Source organism: Pteronotus mesoamericanus, unplaced genomic scaffold (assembly GCF_021234165.1).
Source record: "Pteronotus mesoamericanus isolate MK-2021 breed Mesoamerican mustached bat unplaced genomic scaffold, CSHL_Meso_final contig_2, whole genome shotgun sequence".
Taxonomy (NCBI): Eukaryota; Metazoa; Chordata; class Mammalia; order Chiroptera; family Mormoopidae; genus Pteronotus; species Pteronotus mesoamericanus.
The window spans coordinates 16,466,162-16,493,111 of record NW_026555084.1 but is presented as its reverse complement, the minus strand read 5'-3'; the positions used below and the strand labels follow the sequence as shown (position 1 = coordinate 16,493,111).

At 45.5% G+C, this 26,950-nt stretch overlaps 1 protein-coding gene across 4 annotated transcripts in view; it reads left to right on the top strand.

The window, feature by feature from the left end:
• FBXO38 (F-box protein 38) overlaps nt 1-14,517 on the top strand; it is a 46,141-nt gene extending 31,624 nt beyond the window's left edge. For 3 of the 4 annotated variants that reach the window (XM_054568214.1, XM_054568213.1, XM_054568215.1), the window contains 8 exons: nt 1,238-1,972; nt 6,973-7,073; nt 7,277-7,379; nt 10,054-10,220; nt 11,551-11,696; nt 12,312-12,415; nt 12,919-13,032; nt 13,811-14,517. In XM_054568214.1, coding sequence (XP_054424189.1) covers nt 1,238-1,972; nt 6,973-7,073; nt 7,277-7,379; nt 10,054-10,220; nt 11,551-11,696; nt 12,312-12,415; nt 12,919-13,032; nt 13,811-13,989 — 1,649 coding nt within the window. In that variant the 3' untranslated portion in view covers nt 13,990-14,517. The remainder of the gene's footprint in view (nt 1-1,237; nt 1,973-6,972; nt 7,074-7,276; nt 7,380-10,053; nt 10,221-11,550; nt 11,697-12,311; nt 12,416-12,918; nt 13,033-13,810) is intronic. The other variant, XM_054568216.1, reaches the window with a different exon arrangement.
• The last annotated feature ends 12,433 nt before the right edge of the window (nt 14,518-26,950 follow it).

Genomic DNA, 26,950 nt, shown 5'->3' with positions numbered 1-26,950 from the left:
GGGCTCAGGGAAGGGTAGGCTGGGGATCGTGACTCCCAGGCAGAGGCTTTAGGAAGTTGGTGGCATCAGGGGCTCAGGGCTTAGCGAGAGGGATTAGTCGCTGAGCCAGCCAGAGCATCGAAATCAGACATTGCCCAGTTCATGATCTGTCTAGCTGTGCTTGGTGAATGTTGGTGGCTAGTTTGGTGCTTGAGGGGGGTCCTGAACTATTTTCTTATAATCCCCTGCCTCCCTTGAAATCTGGCCAGCAGCCTGCTGCCATTTGCCTCACCAAAAATTATAATTGTCTTTACTTTTAGATTTGTACTTCTTTCTTGTCTTTCCTTCCCTTTTGTTTCTCAGAGCCATATGCCTACCACTTCAGCTTTTAAAAATTCTCCATTTTTCCTTGGGCACCCTAGTCCTTAATATGTTAGAATGTTCGGTATACGTTTAGTACCGGAACTGAAATATGTGTACACTTCTGTGTATGGAGAGCTCAGTTCTTTAGACTTGGAAATTTACTAACCAGTGACTGATCACTCGAGTCTTACTATATTCCTTTAAAGAACTTCAGACATCTGTACATTTGTGGTTGAAAGGAGCTTTAGGGGAAACTGAAATTTAGGGGAAATAAAGTGACCAGCTGATGAAACTCATGTGTCCTAGAAAGTTCAGTTTCTGAATTTAGAAACTAGATCTTCTGTAAGCCTGACAAAACCTGAGTTGTTTTAAGTATTTCTTCATATATTCATTGAACCTTACTGTGCCCCAGGTACTGTGTTAGGTGCTGTGAGGGGTACAGGGATGAGTAACCTCTAGTCTGGCTGGAGTATCAGGTCTGAAACATGTGTAATAATGTTACAGGGAATGCGCCACAGTGGTTGGGGGTCGGGTGCAGAAGAGATTGAACAGAGATCCAAGGCTGAAGAATTGGAGAGGACAGGTCCCCCATGGAGTGATGCAGGGGAACATTCGGAGTGGGCTGGGGTATACAGTGTATCCAGAGGGGAGAGGAGTGGAATGTAAGTGTGGAATCAGATCATGGTGAGCCTTGAAGGCTGAGCTAAGGACTGTATAAGCCAGGTGGGCACTAGAGGGCCGCAGAGGATTTTTGAGCTGAGTGATGTGGTCACCATTATACTTTAGGAAAATCAGTGTGCATTGTTTCCTGTCCAGATTTACTCTTGCTTTTCGTCCAGAATTTGTACTGAAACTTTTTCTTTTCCTCGGGCCGTTCTTCTTTCTCTGTAAGCAGTAAGTGGAAAAGGCAAGACTCCACTTCGAAAGAGGTGCAGCCCCCATCAGCTGGGCCCGGCGAAGCGGCCCCCCCTCGAGGAGAGCAGTTGTGAGAAGGGCTGTCAGGTCACCAGTGAGCAGATCAAAGCCGATATGAAAGCAGCTCGGGACGTTCCTGAAAAGAAAAAAAGCAAGGATGTGTATCCCGGCTGCAGCAGCGCCGCCGCCAGCACAGCGGGGCACGCCAGCTCGCTCAGCGCCGCCTCTCAGAGCCCCGACTGTGGACGGACGGTGGACAGCGGCGGATCTTCCGGGCCTAGCCCTGCGGAGGTGGATGTGTCCAGGCAGTGCGTCTGCTCCCCCGCGGGGTCGGAGGACTCTGAGGCCACGGAGGAGGGAGATGCAGAGAGTTCTGTCTGCCCCAGGTGCTGCTGTCACAGGCCTCGGGAATCCCAAAGGAGAACTAGCAGGTGTTCTGATGAGGAACGTCCTTCAACCAGCCGAGCCTGTGTTGTGAATGGCCCGGATGGTACGAGATCCGCCTTTTCCTTTAGGACTCTGCCACAAGGGGGGTCTGCAGGCCCAGCACATGATGAGAGGACTAATGGGAGTGGCTCTGGGGCTCCAGGTGAGGACAGGAGGGGCAGCTCCCAGCCTGAGAGCTGTGACGCGCAGTCTCGTGAAGACTACCCTCGGAGGCCCCTCACCAGGGCCAGGAGCAGACTGCCCCACGCACCGCTGGTGTCTGAGTCAGGTACGACAGTGCTGCCAGCGCCGGCGCCTGCAGGCCGGGGCCTGGGAAGGCGCCAGCTCGTTCCATGAGTTTTCCTGGTAAAGCCAGCTGGGCACACTGAGTTCTGTGTCGGGGTGCTGTGATCCGACAGATTTTGAGCTAATTTTCAGCAGCGGTCGGGGACGGAAGGGTGTGTGAAACGGCTCGTAAAGCATTCAGCCCAGAAAAACTCAAAAGATAAGTTTCTAAGAATAAAATACCACCGTGTCTGTTGACCCTAATTACAACACTGATTCCGATGTGTAAGTCCCAGTAGGTACACTCTGCTCCCATCCCACACTTAGGAAGCCTTGCTGTGGGTGACGTTTTGAACCTCAGCCAGGAGGTGAGGGCCTGGAGGTGCTGGGGCTGGAACATACCCAGGGTGCCCCCGTGTCTGCTGCGGCAGTTACTTAGTAATTTTTTCTGAAGTCTAGTTTTGATTTTAGTTAAGTTTGCCAGGATATAAGCGGGTAAGTACTTTACCTGACAGTTACGTTGGTGAAGATACACTGAAAGCATATACGTGTATTAATTTCATTAATAATATTTATAATGTGTACACCAAGGCATTGTGTTGGATGAGGGTGAGCACATTTCCTTAATCATCGTTCTGTTTATGTGTCTGACCTTACGTCATCTCCTCTGCCTTTATTAAGTCATGTTTACCCATTAATGAGTAATAATGTACTTTTATTTTATCCAAGTCCCCCTCAATTTCAAAATCTTAAAATCGGCCCCAGAACATAGAGTCAACACTTTTTTGTATACTAAGTAGAGATGATTGCATCATGTGGAATTAAACCAACAAAAATAAGCTGGATAAGATAAATATGAGAAGTTATGTGCTAATCATCATAGTAGCATGAACTCGTGTTTAAAGATGGGCGTTTTATTTGAAGATTTCATTATGCTTTGCAGAAACTAGTTCTGCCATATGACGAAAATACTCCCAGCTTGGAGTTTAAATACTTTGTGCTATTTTGTACACATAAGAAAATTTACCATTTTAACCATTTTGAAGTGTGCATTTCCTTGGCATTAGTACGTTCACGATGTTGTGCAGCCATTACCACCATCCATCCGAACTTTCTTACCTTCCCAAACCGACATCCTGTGCCCGGTAAACTCCCCGTTACAACCCCTCTTGTTGCAGGGGTATTTTGGGGGGGGTTTTGTTGTTGTTGTTATTTTCATATTTGTAAAGTCAAATCTGTGTGTTTGTTTACCTTTATGATTTTTTTGGCTTTTGTGCTATGGAGGGCCGTCTCTACAACTGTTTCAGATAATTGTTCACATCTTTGCATTCTTTTGTTTGTTTGTTTGTTTGTTTTAATCTGTGGGAACTAACTTGATTTTTTTATACCGAATTATCACCAAGTTGTGTCAATACTACTTATTGACATCCATTCCCATGTCGTTATATTGAAACGCTCTTTTATCACGTGCCTTCAATGCACCTAAGCTTGTCTCTGGGTCTCTGGTTCCAGTGCTCTGTCTTTTATTCTTTGTCAGAACTTCCTTGGCTAGTCATACATTTGTTATTTATTTTTATAGTTGTATTTTATAATAATTTTGTCAAGCTCTAAAAACAAAGCTTGGTTTTTGTTTAGAATTCTGGTACATTGATTGAAAAGATGACATTTTTGCAGCATTGAGCCTCTCTATGTAAGGGCTGTTTTGCCTCCTGTTTTGTCTCATGTCTCTTGGTAATGTTTTATAGTTGTTGCCATTTTGGAGGTTTTGTTTTGTTTTTGTTTTTAACATAGATCCTTTATATTAACCACAGGGGACTTTGACTTCTTTTTTGCCTTGTGTTCCTTGACCCCTTTTATCATTTCCTTCTGATTTGTTTTGTGACTAGACCTTTTTTTGAGTTAAATAATTCTCTAGAATTAAAAAATAATAATTTCATTTATGTAGTGCTTTTTACTTTATTAGTAAATTACGTCTGTTGTGATTTTTTTTCAATTTGAGAAGGCTTCTAATGTATGTAGCTAATCTGTATATAATAGGTAAATTTTGTTCTAATATTTTTTAAACAGAACACAAGTGTCCATTTACTTTCAGTAACAACTTTTCTGGAGAAATGTCAAAGTGCTGATGTGAATATTATCCAGATCTCTTTTGGAAAGAAGAACAAGTTATTTGGATGGCTTTCAACTTGTTATTTTTAATCTAGCATGTTTTGATATCGATTGCCATCCTGCTTTAAAAGTTTTAAGGAGTAAAATCCAAACTAATAAAAGAACAAACTTGATTGAGCTTTTAAATTACAGAAAACATTTGAGTTTTTATTTAGTTCTCAAGTTATGGCCTTGTGTAGTGTTAAAAACCATGTTAGAAGGTAATATAGTTATTTGTCTTGTGAATTTTTATTTTGGGAATAAATGCCTATAAGTTTCTTTAACCTCCTTGTACAGTACTTTCTAAAGTAAATATCACAAAAATAACTGATTGGATTGTAAAAGAATAACACTTAGGATTAATATGGTGCAGTGCTCACACATACTAACCTCTTTCCCTAACACCCGAGATGGGATTGGTCTGCTTTTCTGTGTTTCTGTAGCATCTTCTTTGCTAATGTTAACTAGCATATGTTGTCATTTCATGTTTTACTGTCTGTCTTTCCTGTAGACTATGAGCTCCATGAAGGCAGGGACAATGTCTGCTTGTTCGCCATTATATGCCCCACTTCTAGCATAGGGTCTCACATGGTGTGGGCCACAGTGAATGACTGTGAACTTAATTAAGTGGTAGGAACGATCATATGAAGTATGTTGATGCTGGTGGATGTTGCAATCACTAACAGTTGTCCCTAAACAATATTCATTTTCCCTAAACAAAGGAGGCATTAAAAAAAAAAATAATGGGATGAACTGTGTTTTCCTTTCACGTTGGGAAGCCTTTGTTTCTCAAGGTTATCAATGTACACAGTGTGAAAACATAAACTGCCAATTGGGGCACTCTGGAGAGCCGGAAATTTAGCTTTGAACCCCATATTCCAGTAAGTTAGAGGGGAAGGGAGAGAGCAATCCAGGAAGGCAAGAGTTTGAAAATTGGATCCTAAAAAGGAGAATACTAATAGAAGATCCTTCTTTGAACACTGCCACAAAAGAATGGAAACTAGACTGCTTTTGTATGTTGTTCACTTTCATTTTTGCGGTACAGGGAGAGGGGAACTGGAACCTATTTTTGGTAGTAACAAGTGTGTGAGTTTTGTCTGCTATGTGAAATAAGCTGCCTTATGAAGATGCCTTGTCAGTGAAGATAACTGGACTTCACGCGGGGTTTCTGCGGGGATATGGGGGAGGCAGCCTTTGCTGGGTTGGCTGGGTCAGTGGTTTTTATCTTTTTCAAGAACCCCAGAGTTTTGCTTGGGTTCAGGGAGATGTTGGAAGTTTGCTGCGTAGAACTATTGGGTTCCCTTTTGGGCCTCACTCAAAGCAGCTGCTTCCGGTTGTTTTGTATAGTAAGAATTCACAAAGATTTCAGGTGGTGAAGGGAACGTTCTGGTATTTAAAAAACAAACAAACAGACAAACAAAACACTTGGATTAACTCTAGAGTTCTCTACAGTAACCCCAAACCTTTGGGAATCTGCAATATTTGCACCATAGTTCTCTATCTGTCTTAGTAATCTTTCACGTTTGAAGGTAGAGAATTCCCAGGTGGAACGCTGTGATCTAGTAGCGGTATGTGAATGAGCGGTGCGGCAGGACTTTACTCAGGAAGCCCAGTCTTCCCGCGTCCAGTAGCTACTCCGCTGCAGAATGGCTGTCCAAAAGGAGGACTGACTTTTAGTGTCTTGTCTTAGAGTATATATGTGCTTGTTAAGGTTTAGAGGTGAATTTAGAACTTGTATATACAATCATGTTTGTTTTAATAATTAAACGGCAATGTTTTAGAACAATGCTGGCAAATGAGCTAGGGCCGTACTAACTAGGGTTTGGCAGATAAAAGTGCAGGTTTTCTAGTGTAGTGACTGCCACGAGGTTGCCTGGGTTTGGCTCCTGGTCCCACTAGTTTTACCTTTGCAAACTTCCAATGTCTTACTTTCCTAATCTATAAAATAAGGAGAATAATAAATCTATCTCAGAGGGCTGTTAAAAGGATGAAATTACTTAAATACTAGTGAAACCCTTAGGAACGTGCCTGATATACAGTAAGCACTCAGTAAATATTTGCTATTATTATTATATCATTTATGTATCTGGTGCACTCATTCATTCATTCATTCATTCATTCATTCAGTGAATGCTGAGTACGATTCATTCAATAAGTGTTCGTTTTAGATCATTGCTAGTGGCTGACATGGATACAAAGATGAAAAGACAGTGTTGTTGCCCTCAAGGAGCATGTTAGTGTAAATGGTGCAATAAAAGAAGTATACAGGGAATTACAGAACCCTGTGTAATGTTTGGGAATCCGGTGATTTGTCAGAAAAGGTGACTTTTGAGATGGTCTTTTCAGGGATGGGTAGTATTTCCCAAAGTGAAGTCAGGGAAGTTGTTCTGGGCAGAAGGAGCCAGAACGATGAATGGCTTCAGAGGCATTGGCAGTGGGGGCTGGCTGCGATATAGGATGGATAAGACCCAGCAGGTGGGCTAAGGCATAGCTCCGGAGCTCAGACATTGAAATGCATTTATTGAGCAATGGTCGAAAATTTAAAGTTGTTGGCAAGAAATTGGTGAGCTTAAGCCACCAATGATATTTCAGATGGCTTGAATGACCAGAGATGGGTATGTCATTTAGATTGTTGGAATAGCCCAGGGGTGAGAAGGGGATACTAAGTTTGCAGTAATGGAGCGTGATCTTGTTCTGGAACGGTCGGTTGGAAATAGCGGTCTGACTGTTCCATTGGCGACCAAGTTGTAGATTTGAGAGTTGCCTTGATGGAGTTTATACGAACACAATTGAATGTGCTCTCTTGAAGGAAAGAAAGCAAGGCTGAAATACGCATGTTCCTCTTGCTTTTTCTAGAGGTTGCTAAAACAAAGCCACGTCATTCTATGAAGCGGAAGCGGACAGCAGATAAGTCCACCAGTACCAGTGACCCTGTGATTGAGGATGACCATGTACAGGTGAAGAAAAAGCCCTCACCTTTCAGTCCAGCCACGGCCCTGAATAACGCCAAGGAACCGGCGTTTCCATGATTATATACTTCTCTGCTCTAAACCAAAAAATTGGCAACGGCGGCTTCTCGCCTGTGCCAGTGCAACTGTTTTAAGTTTTCCAAAGAAAGTACAGAAAGAGACATCTAACTTAAAAATTTTTCTCCTCATAGGTCCTTGTACTAAAGTCTAAAAATCTTGTGGGAGTCACTATGACCAACTGTGGAATCACTGACCTGGTGCTGAAGGACTGTCCCAAGATGATGTTCATCCATGGTATGCATCGAGGCCCGGGTCGTGCAGAGCCTCGTGAACGAGTTTAAGGAATGAAGGGCTCATACATGCTACATTGCTGTGTTATTTGTCAAAGGAATCATTATGTTGGATGATTTCTAATTCTGACCTGCTCTGTAGTTCTCAAATAATTAGTAGTATTCGTGAGGGGCCGTGTATCAGGGACGTCCTTGGTTCATCTTTTAAAATAGCCTCTCCTTCAGTTTCCTCAAAATGCTGTTTGCTCCCTGATCTGATCGAATCAGATAGACCTCAGCTTGAGTCCTGTGTCTGCCATTTGCTAACGGCGTGAGGTTAGACCTGCTTTGTGTGTGAATGCTTTGCGGGGGGAGTGGTGGCTGGGCCCTACGTGCTTACCTGCTCGGATTTGGTGGGCGTGGTCAGTCACCGCCTCAGTCATGGCACGTTTTCATTGGCCCAGTGGCCCTGCTTGCCCCTCGTTGCCCATCCGTCGGGCGTCCACCGCCTCTACTCCGGCGTCCACTGCGTATCCTTCCAGTGTCTCTCTCATGTGTTTACTTACATACACGCCTGTCTCTGAAAACCTGCAGGGTATTATTTTATGTGAGCTTTTAAAATTTTTAGATACATAGTATATCCTGTGCATGATTTGTTTATTTTCTGTTTTCATTCATAATTATATTTTTGATAACTATCCACATAAAATGGTGAAGATCTGACTCGTGTCTTTGGACAGTTAGACTCACTGTGTTTATTTTTTTTTCAGTTTGTAAAGTGTGCTGTTGATGCTTAGCTTATAAAGCACTTATGAAGGTTAAATGCTATAATGGGGGGGTGTTTGTGTATGTGTGTGTGTGTGTGTGTGTGTGTGTGTGTATGTACACATATATACATCCATACAGCAGAGGGTCTGACATCTAGTAAAAGCCTAATAAGTGTTAATTTGTATTATATTAGTTTTGCAAAAAATAATTAGGGACTTTCTTTTCTTGCACTTCTTCTGTAATACTGGTAGTAAACAAAACAAGAAAATCATTACCAAACATTTTGTCATAAACTAGGAGAATCCCAGAAAGGAGAAATCAGACTGAGATTTAAACATATAGCCTCTCTTCTGAATTCTAGAACACACCATACCTGGGGAGCCCAAGGCCCATTTTCACCCTTACGAGGTGCTACTACTCCATTCCAACTAACAAGGTCTTAAAACATCTCATGAAAAACAACTTCCTATTGTAGTTTCCTCCTAAAGCAGAGCAGGGGCCCTTTAAGAGCTCAGAAGATCCTAGGAGCGGGGAACCCCGCCTGGCTTAAGGCAGCAAATAAAGGCTTTGAGCTCTGCTCTCAGGTCTAAGAACCTAACTCTCGCTCAGCTTTTGTACCCCGGGCTGACCTCTCATCCCTTTCTTTACTGTGGTTGCTCTGAGAGGCTGATGGGTTTTCACCTCTGTGCTTGACTCGATGACTCTCCGTATAGTGCCTGTAACCTAGTGATGGATCCCATGGCCTCAGGCTCAGCCTTTTGCCCTTAAGCCAAATTATTCAGCTCTTGGGACAGGCAGCCTTGGATAAGTAGCTCAGTCGCTGGAAGACCACTAGTGGCGGAGGACGGGACAACTGAATGAAATGAGAGTGGCCCTCGCCGTGCCTGGTTCTCCCGGGGGGAACCGCTGAACCCCTGTTGCCCCGGGCCCGCTCTCTCTCTCTCCTCCTTTCCTGTCTCATTTCTCCTGCCTCGTCGCAGGCGGAGAGATGGGTCCGAAAGCCTGGAGACTAGCCTTGCTCCCTGTTCAGACATCAGGTTAGCTACAGGGCTGGAGCGCTCAGGACGATGGTGTTTGGGAGTTAAAAAGATCAGGCATATCGGCCTTACGGTTTTATAGTATCTTCCACCTGATTCTCACTCTTGTGTTGGACCAGGTTATAATCTATGATAAAAATTAAATCAGATTGAAATTAGAGATGGAAAAAAAATGGAGTTTTTTTTTAAACTTGGCATACCCTTTAATATCTGCACTGTTTGGCGTGGCGACCAGTGGCCACAAGTGACTGTTGAACACTTGAACTGTGGCTACCAGTGCCTGAGGAACTGAATTGTTAATTTTGATTAACTTAAATTTAAACAGCTACAGGCAGCTAGTGGCTACCACCTTGGACTATCCACCTTTGAGCCAATGAATACGTGTATTTCTGGGTCTTTAAGGTTCTGCCTTTATACCCATGATAGGAATTAAAATCAACTCTGCTCATTTTCTATGGGTGAATTTAAAATAACATGTGAATTATTCCAGGTTTATTTGACCATTACCATAAAACTATAGAATTTAATAGTTACCATCATTCCTCCTTAATGTAGATATTTCCTGAACAATTCTTATGTTTAGGCAAGTCATCTGCGGGACTCTGATTCCTTGCCAGTAAAATCTTAGATAAGAGAAGGTACCTGAACATCCCCCTCTAGCATATGGGTGACCGTCTTCTTTTGAACAGGACAGAGTCACATTTTCAAATTACTTTGATAACTGTCAGTTGTACTTTATGATAGTACGTAATGTTTGAGATACTTATTATACCTGTAGTGTTTTATGCTAAACACACTGGCCAGTCCTCCAAGGATGGCTCTAGATAGGTTATGCATTGCTCTGTTACTTTGCATAAAATATTTGTGGAACTTACCATTGTTTTTGCTTTGTAGCTACCAGGTGCAGGGTACTGAAACATTTAAAAGTCGAAAACGCACCAATTGTGAACCGATTTGACTACGCACAATGCAAGAAACTGAACATGGACCAGGTACTAGACCAGATACTCCGGATGCCTCCTGAGAGGAACCGCATCATATACCTACGCCCAATGCAGCAGGTACCAAGCGCAGCCCCTTTCTCATAACCCACGTATAGCGGTGATGTTTTTTTCCTCGTCTTCAACTTTTGTGGATTTAGCACTTACTCACTTGCCCAGCCCACAGTGATGATTCTTTAGATTCTATAGAGTTCTCTTTACCGAGCTAGGTGACTTGCCAGTCTTCCTCATGTTTCTCTGCTAGATTTCGATAGGTTTTTAAAAAGCACATTTTGTGACGAGGATAGTTGTTATTCAACAAATTTTCATGCTCACTAAAAGTTGCCTGTGGTTAAGAGAACAGACTGGATTCGGACCGCCTGGTCCACATTCTGGTTCACTGACCTGCTAGTTCATGACTTGACTTCTGTCTTAGTTTCTTCCTCAGTAAAATCAGAAGAATAAAAACCTGAAGGTAAAATTCATACGTGCGAAGTGCTGGGCAGTTGCTGGCATGTAGTGAGCAGTTATACAATAGTTGCTGTTACTATTACCGTTTTCATTATTGTGAAGATGAGACATTTTATTGTGCGTATACGAAATTATGGACGTTAACCAGAACTTTCACAATATTCATAAATCAAACCAACATGCTGTATGCCTTTAATTTATACAGTGATGTATGTTAGATATTTCTCAATAAAATAAAAAATAGAGAATGCACGTTATATGTAAGACTCTGTGCTTAAGCCTAGAGGAAGTTTAAAGGAACTGTGAAACAACCTTTGCAGTCGGTGTTTGAGCCTGGCCCCAAAGGGGGCGTTTGAACAAATTGTTTGTCGAGTGTCTATGACGTGTTGGGGCTGAAAAAGACACAGGGCGTCACCCTTCCCTGAAGAAGTTTGTCTTCCCCGGAAGGAGCAGGATGTGAATGCCGCTGAGAGGGCAGGAGGGGCTTCCTAAGTAGAGATCAGGAGGAGGGCCCCCCGTGAGGAGAGAGCAAGGTGGATGAAGGCCGCCGGGGTGCGGAGCTGTAGCCGGCAGCGGTCAGTCTGGAGGGGGCTGTGGTGCTGCTCGGTCGCAGTTGTGTGATGCAGTCAGTCCTTGAACCTGTGAGGACGTCCTCAGGAGTGCATTCCGAGGATCAGCTCCCTGATTCCCGAGTCTCCGTTTAATGGGCATGGCTGTAATAGGGAAATGTAAATCACTGAGCTTGCTAGAAGGAAGAATTCACTAAGCCTCGCCGCCAGCGTGGTAAGCTATGTTCGGGGCTGAGTGGAACATTTGATTTTCCCATCTGCCAAAGATTTTAAAACATGGGACCCCAGGAGAGATTGTCCAAGGTCTAAGGGGCTGATTTTCTAAGATGCTCTATTTTTTGGTCCAAAGCTCTCTGTGATGTCTTCTGTAGGTGGACACACTGACATTGGAGCAGAAGCTGTTTAGCGGTCCCTACCCCTACCACATCTGTATTATCCATGAATTCAGTAACCCCCCCAATGTGCGCAACAAGGTGCGCATTCGCAGCTGGATGGACACCATAGCAAACATCAACCAGTAAGTCACGCTGGCCCCCGAGGGCCCCTCTGCGAGGGCTCACGGAAACAGTTCCTGTTCTTTGTGTTAAATGGGCTCATCTGGGCTTTTTTGGCGCTGAAACACATGAAATAGAGCATGTGAAAAACTGAGGGAATGAGGACTTAAAACTAAAGAGCCTACATGTATTTGCAGCTTTTTATTTTCAAACGTAAGGAAAAATTCCAGGAACAGACTGTACATATACAGTTGACTTCCTTTCTTTAGCATCAGGGCAAGGAAAAGAGCAAATTAAAAATCTTAAAACTGATGTATTATATCATCATAAGATTGGACTTTTTAAGCACTTGTTATATAAACATGTTAAGCACCTTGTTCATCAAGACACTTGATTAGAGAATGGCTTGCTTTCTTCACCTGATACAATTTTGAAGATAGTGAAGAAAGTGATTTTGATGCCTGACTAGATAATGTATTCCCTAGATTGAGTCTTCTCTTAGATATTTATTATTTAATTTGAGAGGTTCATTAGAATCTGGGCCTGGCATACTTTTGACAGTTTCTTTCTACCCCGCACCTCAACATAATTTCCAGTGTTATAATTTTTATTTGATTTTTTGTGTTGCCTCCCTCCAGAGAGCTTATTAAGTATGAATTCTTCCCAGAAGCCACACGAACTGACGATGACTTAAAGAAGTACCCCAGATACCCCTGGGGCAGGGACATCTACACTTTAGAAGGTGAGCATTTACAGATTGGTTGGAAAGCTAAAGAGCTGTTAACTAGGGAGGCCTATCCTAGGGAAGACAGGAATGGGAGCCTTACAGTTTGCCCTGAAAATGGCTGCTTTGACCCTCTGCAGGTAGCAGGAAGCGCGTGTAAACCCTGCTCTCGCTGGATGAGTCTTTCCCAGCCCTGAGATAATCAGACGCAGTGCGGAGACAGAGAAGATTGAGATTTGCTGCAGTTTGAGAGTTGGGAGTGACTTGAGGGCACCTGTCTCAACCTCTTTATTTTATGTACATAGAGGGAGAAAAACATACTGAGGCTTAATGAATGCAAAGGATGGCCAAGATCCCATGGCCAGAGAGTGGCAGAACCAGAATTGGAGTTTATTCCTCCTGGTCCGATGATGCTTTCTCGGCCAAGAGGGACGAGAGCCCATTTTACATTCTGCTCACAAAGGACTGCGTGTTTGTCCCTGTTACCGCTCCGTAGCAGCACTGTTGATGTCTTCTTCTAGGTGTGGTGGACGGCGCCCCGTATTCCTTGATTTCTGACTTCCCTTGGTTGAGATCGCTACGGGCAGCGGAACCCAACAGCTTCGCCAGATATGATTTTGAAGATGATGAAGAAAGTAATTATGACCTGGTTTGATTTGTGTTCTCTTGTTTGAGCATGTCCTGCTGTGTTAGATACTGCTCTCTTGTTCGAGAGTTAGGAGCGGTGCAACTTCTAAATTACTGCCCGTACAAATGTTTTTATTTGCTTTTTGTTATTGTTTGGTTCTCCTCCAACCAAAAAATACCTCTAAATTTGTACAACAGATAGTCAGTTGACGTACCAGGGATCTCTGAAGATTGGTCGGAAGGATTCCTTCAGACAGATTTTCTTACCTCGATGTTTTATTTTCTGTTTCTAATTTTGTTACTCCTTATTGTCAGTGATATTATTTCAAATTTGTTTCAGTTATACTAACTAATCTTTTGCTACTTGTGAGCAGCCTTTAGTTGGGTAGCATGGAGGAACGTAGGACTTAGATGTAGGTATTTGCGGGGAACTTGTAGGAAATTTTGAATGTTGTCGTTCTAGGTGTTGGCACACCTGAATGTCTACTTATAGGATGTTTTCAAGAACTTCTTTTATGAGTAAATGAATTTTATAAGCTACATGTACATCTGTGACTGACTTAACCTCTCGGGTGCCTTTCCACCTTCGGCCTTCACGCGCCCCTGGGTGCTGTCTTAGCAAATGTGGCCATGTGACAAAGCTGACGGGGACCCGTTCCGTGATCTGTACATACATCACTGGCATTGCATCACTGCACATAGGTGCAGCTCATGGGTCAGCTTAAGTGAGTGACTTTCCAGAGGAGTCTGATAATCATACGTGTTTCCCCTTTTCTAATTTCCAAGGCACCATCTATGCTCCTCGAAGGAAAGGGCAGCTCTCTGCAGACATCTGTATGGAAACAATAGGAGAAGAAATTTCAGAGATGCGTCAGATGAAGAAGGGTGTGTTTCAGCGGGTAGTGGCCATTTTTATCCATTACTGTGATGTCAATGGCGAGCCCGTAGAAGATGACTACATCTGACCGAGCCCTCCCTCTTCCCAGCCACTCTGGCAGAAAGCCGCTTGGCATATAGGAAATGCATAAGGAGCCTTGATGTTGTATACGAAGATTTGTACATAAAGGAACTATACAAAGACATTTCCTGAGTACCAGCTTTATATCATATGTTTATATAGTTTAATTTAAAAATTCATTTTAATGAAGGCAGATCATTGGAAAGAGTTCATTTTTCCTGACTTAGTTCATAAATGTCACTTTGGCTGAGCCCCATTTACTATATTCTTAATAATCACTGTCATCCCCTTGAATCTGTGCCTTTTTCTTCTCGAGCGAAGCAGTTTGAGTAAATCTGTTGAAGAGTCTTCGTGTCCTGTGTGCTTTCTTTTGTGTTACTATTAAAAACTCTGAATCCTATAGTCAGAGGTGGCTATATGTTTCTGTACAAAATTGTGGGGGTTTTTTTTCCTCTTGGTATAGTTGCCCTGTTTCTTAAAAGCAAATAAAAAGACTCATGAATTTAAAAAAAGAAAAACAACAACTGAGTTTTGAGGGGGAAATGGAAAAGTTTCCAAAGCATTTCTAGTTATTTATTTCCATATTCAATTGTGTATATGCTTTATCTTGAATATAAAAATAAAAGTTTATTTAAAACTTTTTTCTTGCCTTGGACCTGAATCCCTCTTTTTAAAGAAGAATAGCAAATAACACAGCAGAGGAACATGTAGAATGGTGTCTAATTCAGATTCCAGCGTAATTCACTTTCCAGTCTCTTAAGTTCCATGGCTGCGAGATTTTCAACTCAGAGAACGACAGGGCGTAGCACAGAACAGCCTTTCCCAGGCTACCTGGTCATTGGGAGATGGCCTCTCTCCCCTCTCAAGGAGAGAAGGTAACCTGAGGTGGCAGAGATCTCTACAGTTTTAGAATCTCAAGTTAAGGGGGAAAAAAAAAGTTAAGAGCAACACTTGCGTTTGAGAGACAGCTCTGCCATGTGCTAGCTGAGTGACCTCAGCAAACTGCTTCATTGAAGCTCTGGCAGAAAATCTTGCCCAGTCTTCAAATACAGTCACATGCTGCATGATGACGTTTCAGTCAACAATGAACCACATAGACAATGGTGGTCCCATAAGGTTATAATACAGTGAAAACATTCCTGTCCCCTAGTGCTGTCACGGCTGTCTGGTAGTAGCTCAGCTTGTTACTGTAGTGGAAGCCCTGGCAGCGTTTTCTTGACTTGTAACGTGAGTGCACGGCGAAGCTTGGACTGCAAGGCCTCCATCTCAAAGACCACTAACCCTTGTCAGCTGCAGCACCAGGCAGAGCCGGACTGCGCCCCGCTCTGAGGCTCCTTTGTCTCAGAGGCCTTGGTTGATGACAGTAACTGACCATTTAGGCCACTTGATTGTTCTGTCTTCCCATGCTTCATATTCCTGCTCTTGAGGTTTAAATTTACCAATAAAGAATGAGCCGTCCGGACCCTGGTCTCCCGCCCTGAACCCCAATTAAAGCAGAACCTCAGGCCCGTGATCTCTCCCCTCCAGCTTGTTGTGTGGGCCCCAAATGTTGGGGGCAATTTCCAGGTCTTGTAAAAACCCTATCTTCAAGTTTACCAGGTAGGCATTGCTGAGGGCCATCTTGCAATCAACCATAAGTCAGTCCAATCATAATACTGGTTGCTGATAGGCTGAAACCGGCACAAAGCAATCACATGTTTGCTGGTGTCAATCAACCTGCGCTTCTGTCCATCATATAGATAGAGGTGTAGTTCGTACAGTTACAGTAGTAGCTACAGCATGTGGGGTTCTGTAAGTGCAACCTGCTGTTTGCACAATGACAGAATTGCCTACTGACACATTTCTCGGAACATAAGCCCTTTGGTAAGCGGTGCCTGATGACTATGTAATTATGGTCTGTATGAGGGGTAAGGGCCGTTATCTAGTCCAATCCCCTCATTTACAGCAGATTAACAAAAGCCCAGAGGGGAAAACTCACCAATTCAAGCATTGGTTAAGGAAAGGACAAGAATCCTAGTGCTGATCCCTACCCGGGCTACTTTCTCATTAATGTCTATAGAAATGCAAGGATGCCAGCACGTTTTCCTAAAACTAAAATAATGTAAATGATAATCAGTGTTTCTGCAGTCTTTTCCAGGACTTTAGAAATTCTTCCCGTTACATTAGTAATTGTCTCCTCTTTAATTACCTTAGTTTTAAGTCAGCTAACCTCCCTTTGAAACTAAGAGAGTGTGCCCCACTCTCCAGGTTAGAACAGTGATCATTAAAAGACAAAAAAAGTAGAACATTCTATCATAGATATTTCAAAATAATACAAAACCCCAACCCTTAGTTTCTTCAAACTTTTTTCGCTGTAACCTTAACCAAGTATTTAACTAATGCTTAGTTGGGCCACTAGAGGTCGCTGCTTTCTAACTTTTGTTGATCCTTTGCAGTGTTTCGTTTAATGCACGGTTAGACTAAATACAGCAGGGGGCGCTGAAATCATCTGCAGCTGCCCAGACAGGACCAACTGAAAAAACCCAACAGAATTTGAAAGATACCTACCATAGAAGGCAGTCAGTAATTGTCTATTGACTGAATAGCGATTGGCCTACAGCAGGGGTCAGCACACATTTTAGGCATAGAACCAGAGAGTAAGTATTTTAGCCTCAACTACTCTGCTCTCGTGGTGAGAAAGCAGTTGTAGAGGATCCATCAACACATGGGCTTGGCTGTGTTACCACAAAGCTTTATTTATTGACACAAACTTGAATTGCACATAATCTTCACATGTCACAAAATACCTTTTGATTTGTTTCTAGCCACTTAAAAAAGTAAAAACCATTCTTCGCTTACAGACTGGAGGACTTGCCTGCCCCTCCAGGGAACTGAGTTGTCCCTTTCATCCTTTCAATGATGTGGAGCCGGCGCACTTTTAACAGGCCTTAGGGGATGTCCACGGATGGATTCATGAATTCACGCCAGTGTCAGAGAGAGGATCAGGTTTCTCTCACAGTGCCTGCGAGTCCCACTAACCCCTGTACGTAAGAGCTGGCACCGACGTTCTCATTTTGCATTTGGACTCAGGAGGCCTAGCTTCGGATTCTGACTCACTCACAGGTCTGCTGGGTGACCTGGACATAGATGGTTGCAAGCCTGACTCTGGAGCCTCAGTTTCCTCATTTGTTAAACGGTTAACAGGGCACAATCGGCCCACCACCCCGGGCAGTGGTGAAGGTCTGACGAGAGCCATGAGCACGTGGCAAGTGTGGTGAGGTGGAGGTAGTATTGCTCCCACGGTAACTCCCTTTAGTAGGAAAGGGTTTCTCTTTTTCTAGTCTTTCCATAACCTTCGGTTCCTCTGACCATATACCAGGATGGGGGAAGCAGAGAGAGCTGGTGATATTATTCAGGGGAAATAATGATACTATGAAAGCACTTTTGGACGCATATACCAAGTGCTTTCTGTACATCCTCATACTAACACTTCAAAATATGTCTGGTCCTTATGTCCCCTACTTCACTGTTGGAGAAATTAGGGTTGAGCAGGTTAGAAATCCTGCTCAGAAACACAAATATAAGAAGTGGTGGAGACAGCGGTCAGACTCCAAAGCCTGGGCAACTTGAGCGAAGAGTCTCAGCCCCTCAAAGGGTGGGAAGAGGCTGGGGGGCCAGGGAAGGGCCACCGTCCCCACAGGAAAGCTGCCAAGTCAGTGTTGCTGCTGCTGCTCAAACTTGAAACCACACCAGCTGACCTTCACGTGGTCAGCACAGTCCCAGAAAAAGGAGGCTGATCTCCCAACGCCTCCAATGCCCTACTCAGGCAGGGGGTGCAGCTGGGGCGTAAAAGACGATACCGCACACGACACTTCTTTCATAGGAAACGCACACACATGGCAACTAAAAGGAATGAAGAATCACACATTAATGTGAAATGGTGTTGGAGGTGTACCATTGAGAAAGGCAATTTGTAGATTATATACAGCCTCATCTTATTTCTAGAGAAGAACAAAACAAAACTGTGCATTTTATGTGTACATTTATACATGTGCACAGACACAAAACGCCGTCTTGAATGATAGAAGCCAGGCAATAAGAGCAATTACTTCTTGGCGTAGGATTGTGTTGGAGTCAAAAGGTATTTTGCTGTATCTATATTATAATTTTTTGTAATGAGAATGGATTACAGAAATACATTATTTGTATAACCCATCATTTATATAGCCTCAAAATATAGAATTTGTATATTTAGGAACCAAATACATTTAGAGCAGAGGAGAAAGAAAACACTGTTAGAACGGAGTGACCTAAGTGGCTCAGTCTTGACTTCTGGCCCAGTGTACGCTCTGTGTCCTTGCACAAAGTCTGTTTCCTTCTCTGTAAAATGAAGTCAGTGATCCTCCCCCGACCCGAGCTGCAGTAAGAGGCTCAGAGATCTCATTGTGCAGGTGCAGCGAAACCATTGCAAGCATATCCACCAAGTGCAGGTTCCAGCTAAAAACATGGGATGGCAAAGTGCCTCCTACTGGGGACCCCAAGGATGGTCTGAAATGTACAAGCATTAGCTCTCCCTTGGCTCACACGTCTGATTCTCAGGGTGCATTGCTGGTTATTCAGTGACTTCCGGCTCTAAAATACTGAAAAGGCTGCAAGAGATCAGTGCAGAAGGGTCTTTCTTGCTGATCAGCAATCCACCTGTATCTCTCTGTTGTTTAAGATGGAAATTGACAACAAAAGGGTGCAGAAGGGAGCAGCAGAGCAAGCGAGAGGCAGCGCTTCCCCTGGCTCAGGCTGTCCCCAGTTGCTCTCCAGCTCCCAAGCTGATGCGGCAGTGAGATGATGCTTAGGCGACAGGTCGTGAGGTAGGTGACCACACCTGGCTTGTTCACTGCTCTCTTTCAGCATCGGGTCTGCCGTCTGCCGTGTGAATGTGGAATCAATTAAGGCAGACAATGAGCAGGGCTGGGGGCTTGAACATCAGACTTCCTATGTTCGCAGTCAAGTCCACGCTTCCCAGGTCTGTTTCCTTGGGCAGCAGGTCTCTCAGCCAAGGTTTGCTGGTCTGTGAAGCAGGGGTGATTTTGGTGTTTCTGTTGTACGATTTCAAAGGGATTAAATAAGATAATCCACGGAAAGCACTTACCATAGCGCTAGCAGAAAGGAGCTTTGTAAATGGCAGCTTTGCTTTTGATTGCTACGTTATTGTTATTATTATCATTAACTCAGATACGGTCTTGGTGAGCTGACAAAGAAGGGAAAGGGAAAGGCAAAACCTAATCTAAATCAAATATGAGGGGGGACCTCCCCAAAACCTGGAATTTATTTATAAAAAATTCTGTATTTATTCTTACATGTTTAAACTTCAGTCACCTTCAAAGTCCTCTCCATTTGATGCAATACACCTATGGAGACATTTTTCCCACTATTCAGAACAGTTTCTGAATTCATTGATTTTGATGCCTTTTCATGTTTCCACATCAGCAAAATGTTTCCCTTTGAGGACTTTTTTCACCAGGGGAAACAAAAAATGTTGCTCAAGGCAAAAGTAGATGGATAGGGAGGGTGGGGCATGGGGGCCATGCTGTTTGTGGTCATCAACTGATGAACACTCAGCGCGGTGTGGGCAGGTGCGCTCATAAATCACCCATCATGACATGGGCAAACGTGTCGAGTCTTCCAAAAAAATTCACTGAAGCCAAACGCAACCTCTCACAACACCACCAGCTGGTACACGGATACAGATGGGTTCCTAGGACACTCATCTATCGGGGAAGCCTGTACCACAAGGGGCCTGCCCTCCAAAAGATAATTCTGGGGGTTTTGGGGCCCCCCCTCATATAACATTTCTTAAAAAATAAGTTTAACTTCCCTCCTCTCTATGTCGCTAAAAGTGGAGAATACAGCTTGCAATTAAATCACATTAACTCATAAAATTTAGAAGTTCCTTTCTGGTAAATTCTTCTTCAACCCTTCCCTGCTTGAAGAGTCCATCATTAGAGGCAGGTACCCGCATCAGCACTTGACCGCCTTTTGACCACGGGAGCCCGGGCAGGCTCCGAGTGCCGCCTTCCCATTAGGACGCAACAGCCTGGTCTTGTCATCTCTCTGTCTCCATGGCTGCTTTCTATTTATGGCAAGTAATATGATTTTCTATTTTGGGTACCAACATAATGTTGCTTCCTAAAATAAGTTTATGGAAGTGAAAACTTGAATCGACTTGAATAAAAACATTACATAAATCACAGTACCGGCAGGACACATATTTGGTAAAAATCCTAACGGTGGCCCTTGGACGGCGCACGTTGGAAAACTCACAACCACACTCCCAGCTCAGAGATTTTCTCCATTTTGTGGCTGAGACAAGTGAGGCAAGTGCCCAAAGTGACATGCTGTCCCACCCGCAGACCTTCAGATCCACCCCTGATTTGTTTAAATTCAAATGGAATATTCAGCCTCAGTTTTCTAGACTGGGTGGAAAAAAGATGGCAATTTATGGCCAGGAGAAGTCAATGCATTTGCCTTTTTTTTTTTTTTTGGCTACTAGGCCAGCTGTTGCAAGAAGGATTCAGACCAAGCAAAGCTGCGTAACGGAGGAAAAGAGTAAAGCCACGTTGATCTCTTACGAAAGAAAGATACAACACCACAGAGAAAAATGCGTAAGTAGACAGCACATCACCAAGAAGACATTACTGTTGTTCTGAAGACAATATTAAAGGCCATTGAGTTACAGCCTCTCCCTATCCCTCCCTGGACCCCTCCCTCATCCACCCCGATGCCCACCCTCGGCCCCAGCCAGACAGCAGCTTCCCCAGGAAACAGCAAGTACACAGCGTGGAGAGGACATGTCGGTGAGATGAGGTGGAGTCTCAGAAAGGACAGGTTTTTCTACAAGCTCATACGTGAGCATCAGTTGAAGGTGTTGGTTTTTATCCCTTTTGCTTTCTAGCCGCTGACCGTGAGCTGGACGGGGGAGCTTCCGGGCCGCTACCTGGGCAGCCTGCAGGCTGGAGACTCAGGCGAGAAGCCGCACAGGCAAACCCCCTTTATTCCAGGTGCGGGGCAGGCTGGTGGCAGCATCCCTCTTCCCAGCGCCTGTCGAGGCCCATCCGCCCCTCCTCCTGGAAGCATCTCTTCTTGACTCTGCACACTTCCTGGGAAGGGTGGCCCTCTCAGACAGGAGGGCCAGATATAGGCCTCCTCCGTCCTTGGGTGAGCGTCAAGTCTCCCCCTGCTGAGTCTCCACACATGTGCTAGGTCACCTGGATCCTCAGGAGCCAGAGACTGACGTAATGCCAGGCCGGCAGCTGTCCTGACGGAACACACCTGGTCCTGTTTGGGGAACCGCCGATGGGGGCCTTTGAGGCATCACCCACCTCATCTCATCCCTGGTCCAAAGAGACAGTAAAGTTTGCTGATGACTCTTTCTGCAAAGGAGGCCGTCTTCCTGGCAATGTCAAAGACTCCTCTACCCACAATGGCTGTCCTTTCCCTGGCCCAGGGTGGTTGTGACCTCTACAGACACCGATCATGGACTCGCCCACAGAGGTGTATCCAGAGAGTCCAGAAGATATGGACTAAGTGATATGGTAAGATCTCATTTTCCCACTTATCCTGTCATCGGTGGATCCCTGTGCATCCAAGCTGCCCTTTAAGATGGTAGACCTGCCACTGAGAAATAAGACTTCATATAAGCAGTTACGTTTGCTAAGCTCCTGGGACAAGAAGCATTTCATAGGGAAGAAATCCTACTGCATTTATGTATGTGTATATGCAGATATGCATTTAATAGCAGATGCTATCAACTTTAGGGGCATTAAACAAAGTTCATCAGTTGCCTCGAAGCACTGCACCTATTCCTCGGATCACTGTGGCCTGGTTCTTACGGTCTGTCTCAGCCCTTCCAGAAGCAGCGCTCTGTGATTCAAGGAGGGCAGAAGCCCCATACAGACAGCATGTGGAGAGCCCTGGACCCCCCATTCACTCATCCCCCCTTGTCCATAGAAGTCAGGACAGGGAAGCAGCCGTGAGGAGTCTTCCTCATCCTCAGCCCGGGGAAGGTCCCACAGTGGGGTAAGCAACCGATCTAGTTTGCCTGGGCCTATTGGGTTTGGGGGATGTGGGACTTCTGGTGTTAAAACCAGGCTGGTGGCCACCCCACCATACGTGGAGTCTGACCCTTCTTATCATGTCTGGGGACGGGGAAGAGGGAGAGACAACAGGCTCTGCCCTTGTGGGTGAATTAGGGGATGGAGAGGCAACTGCGGCCTCTGAGATTGCTCAGGGAGGGAAGCAGGGTCCACAGGCCGAGTGGAAGGACAAGTGGAGCTGGTGAGATTAGAAACTTTCGGTGCAGCTTTGCCCTGAGGGGTGTCTCGCATATGGACCCCTCCACTGCCCACACCGTCCGCTCCCAGGCTCCCCTGAGAGCGGACAGTCAATCCTTGCCATAGGGCTGTTACCAGCAACCGGAGGAAAGGAACCAAGCCTCAACCTGGGAGCATAATTCACACCAAGGTAAGTAATTTGGTGGTGACCTGGACATCATGGAGAAGGGATGAGATGCTGGTAAAAGATGTGGAAAAATGGTAGCCCAGCAGTTTCGCAGGCAAGGCCCAATGAGGCTTCCCAGAATGTCAGTTGGCTCGTGGCTCTGTCTTTGCCCGAAGAAGCAAACTGTCCCAACTGAGATGAGGTGCTGACTCAAGACAGGGCCCTGGGCACCCCTAAAATGTGCCTGATTGGAGCAACTCAGCGTTGCTCCCCAAATCCAAGTTGTAGAACCATTTTTGAAGGACATTCTCAGTAAAAGGTGCGGGTCCATTTTGCAATGTCATGGAGGGGAAGCGAGCCAAGATTCATTTCAAATGACCTCCAAGCCAGGATGCCAATGAGAAAATGGCACCTTTAAACAGACGCACATACCACACCAGCCATAAAAATGCCTTTAGGTAATGGATCTGAAACTGAAATCGGAACAGAATTTCTGGAATCTGTACACAATAAAAGAAAAAAAAAAGACAAGAAAAATGTTTATGTCTGTAAACCAAAATATACTGATGCTTCTCTTCTCAGGACTTGGATGCTTCTGGCAGACCTCTTGGTTTTGCTATCAGCGTCATTCTGTTAAAAGAGCCTTGATGAATTCACCCACCAAAGCACGCCCAGAGCAGACGGTGTGGATGGAGCAAAAACTGGAGCTGCTTGGGTTGGGAAGAATGAAAGGGGTGAGTGGGTGGCAGATCACGGTTTCCTAATATCTGAGAGTTCTGAAGAGGAAGAGGTGGCCAACTGCGTGGCCCCAATGGAGCGGTGACAGACTTGTGCACCAACCAAAGAACTTCCTTTGCTTCGAGCTTCTCCACAACGGAAGGAACTGCACTGGGAGGTAATGCAGGCGCCCAAGCTCCGCCCCTGGAGGTGAGCAAGCAGAGATCAACCAACTTCCAGGGATGCTGCGGAGGACGCTGCCCCTGTGCCGGGTGGGAAGCTGGACCTGACGATGCTTGAAGCCCCTTCTCCACTCTGCGAGCTCCGTGCTCGGGCCTCGGGCCCTGTCCAACGCTGCGCTCCACCTGCCGGCCCTGGGCCCTCGGCCCCGCTGCCTCGTGCCTCGCTGGTGGTGATGAGGGTCAGGAGAGGTGCCGGGGTGTCCTGTTCATGCAGACACGAATGGGAATGAACGGCTTAGCTGCGAGCCATGTCCTCGATCAGAAGCATGATTCCAGGGATTCTGGGTCGTTGTGTATGGGCAGTTTCTCGAGTTCCTGGTGATGTCCACTGTGCAGAACTGTGTACCTAGGAGGGGGACAGAAAGCAGGAGAGCTCAACGGGCACCTTTCAAATGCACCAGAGAGAGTTCCCCCACCCATCCTGACTCCCTTTCCACTGTGCGCTTCTGAGAGCACGGTGTGGTGGAAGGGGGCGAGGGAACTTCATCAAAGCCAAGGCCAAAGAAATGCACCCAAATTGCTCCTTTTAAAGCGGAGGAACTGAAGACCTGGAGGAAATAACAGGCCCAGGGCTGTTCAGAGAGTGAGTGGCAGAGCTGGAGCCGGAACACAGACTTCTTTCCTCCCCACAAAGCCTGAGGCTCTCATGTTACTCACCAAAATGGGCCCTAGGTTCCACCTCAGGCTGAACCCACATACCTCCAGCAGGGACGGGTTCTGGGGCAAATAACATCAAAGTGCTGACTGGGGTCACTAAACCACTCAGAGCCTGACAGACGATGTAGCTGTATTTGTCCCTTTGATTTTTTGGGGGGCCACATTGGGAACAGTAAATCCATTAGATGAATCAAACAGCAAGTTGACTCTAAGCATCACAGTGAAACTGACTACTTGACAAGTGTTGTTTTTATTCCTGCAGTATCACACAGTTGCACTCAATATGTTAATTGCATTTAGATCAATCTCAGTTGCAAGCGGGTCTCGTCAGTGACCCAGATGCCAGCATCTGGCAGTCGTCGTTAGGGACCTCAGGAGCCTCCTCACCACTCCCTTCCCTGAGGCCAATGTCAAATCCATTCAGTAAAACACACACACACACACACACACACACACACACACACACCCCCAGTTAGTTATTTGACTTTGTATGTTGACAACCAACTTGATGGTTTGTCATGAATCATAGACACACTTTGCTTTGAATTATTATAATTAATCGCTGACTTCTATCGATTGATTCGTATGTATCAGGGCCTGTACCAAGCCCTTTCCATGCATGAACCTTACTGAAGCTCACAACAGCTCTATGAAGTAGTAGTACTGTGTTCATTTTTCAGTTAAGCAAAATGATAAGGGAACAGAGGTAACATGTGAAGATACAGCCAATCAAACCTGGTCTGTCTGATGGCCTCTGCATGCTTACCCAGTTCCCACACGGACCAGGTGTGGATTTAGAAAAGTGAGTCCCAGCCGGAGCACTGAGTCGGCATTCCTGGTTGTCACGGCAGGGGCGGTGCCATTGGTGCCCAGTGGGTGGAGACCAGGGAGGCTGCTAAACATGGTCCAACACACAGCACAGCCTCCCGCATCAAAGAGTCATCTGGCCCCAAAAGTCAACAGCGCCAGGGCTGAGAAACCTTGATCTAGACCGAGTTCCCAAACCAGGCTCCACCACTTACGGGCTGTGAGGTATTTTGCAAGTTATTTGATCTCCTTCTGCGTCCTTTCCCTCCTCTGTAACTGAGGGCGAGGACGCCCACCCCTCAAGGCTGGTGCCTGGATTAAGTGACACAGTGTATGAAAACAGGAGCCCAGCGGCTGGCACAAAGTAGAACCTCGATATGCTGACACTAAAATGAGCTCTTTCTTTCTTTCCCTCAACATCTCATTTAGTTATCAGTGCATAATAATGATGATGATGATATATGTACAGCAATTTATTGTTTAAGCATAGTTTTCTCCTTTATTTTATTGATAGGTAAAACCTAAAAGGACTTGAGACATAAAAGATGACCGGATGATGTCTTCCTCCCTGATCAAAGTCCCCGGGCCTTGTTTGGCAAGCCAGTCTATCGAAGCAGAGCTAATTGATTTTTCATTCATGGCTCCTTTAAAAGTAGCTCCGCAGGCGGGGCACAGCGGGCAGTCAGACCAGTTGTGGGGAGGACAGATTGGGGCTTGGAGCAGAGAGCGAGCATTTGCACCCCATGGTAAGTATGTGGCAGAGCCTGGCCAGGATCACAGGCAGACTCCCACCCATTGCTCCTGCCCCGAGTGGCTCTGTAAATGACTTAAATACAGGTCTTCACGAAAGGGCTTAGAACCTAACACCCCATGAAATGGAGCTGCACTCTGGGACCTGAGGTACAGGGATATCTCTGAAATGATGCATGTGCAGGACAAACTTTAATGATAATAATAAGAAATCATGCACAGCTGAATTTATTGAGAAATGAGGGTGTGCGCTGGCACCGGCTTTAGTAGTTACGTGCATGATTTCATTGACGTCATTCACTCTTCACAATCCGAAGTGGCAGCTACTATACTGAGGCCTGCCTTACGGATGGAAACATGGAGGCTCAGAGAGGTTAAGAAATTACGTAAGGTCATAGTTTCCATGCAGTTCCCACTCTTAACGTCAGAACACGCTTCCGAATCTGGCCAATAAGTCACCTTCCCTGGCAGTCGATGGCACTTTCTCCCTCCATGCGTGGTCACATAGAGTGTCCCCACACCTCTGCAGCAGCCTGTCACACATCTCTCCTAAGTGTCCTCTTCTCTTGTGCTGACGAGTGAGCTGTTCAGGAGCAGCTAGGAAAGAGGAGTGGGGCCGGAGTGGCTATTCCACGGGGCGGCCCCCTCCCGCCGGCGTGCAGTGGGAAGGCGGCAGGTCTCGTTAGAGATGGGGAGGAGCAGACACACACGTCTCCTAGTTAGAGCCTCGGGTGGTCCAGTCACCGTGGTCTGGTGGGCGACACCCAGGGGAGGCAGGGATCATCTGAGATGTCCTAGGCAGGACTTCGGTTGAGAATAGTGCATCTCAAATGGCATGCTCCCCTTGTGCGGGCATTCTGCCCCCTGCTGCCTGGTTAACCTCTGCCCATCTTTCAGTTCTCATCTCCATCACTTCCTCAGTCACAGAGGCCCTGACGCACTTCCCTGAGCGTCTCCTGTGACACGCTCTCACAGCATCACCGAATGCATGTGCCCTGCAGAGGTATTCCCCAGGCTTGGGTATTCCCAAGTCATCATGAGATACGTATTTTTAATTTGGTATTTTCCCTTTGGTAGTAAATAAATAATTTGAGTGGGTCTGGGATCGTCTGGGTGGCCACCGTGCAAATCCACATGGCCTTGTGAATTCCGATCCCTTGCGCATTCAGGCTCCCCTGTGATACTGCAGTAACAGTGGCTGACCTTGTGCGGCCTTTCTCTAATGGGGAACAGGAACCCCAAGCAGTCTGTAGGCATGTTCATGGGGAGCTACGCACCCCCAAAGAAAGCACACCTTTCTACAGGCAAACAGAACAGCCTTCA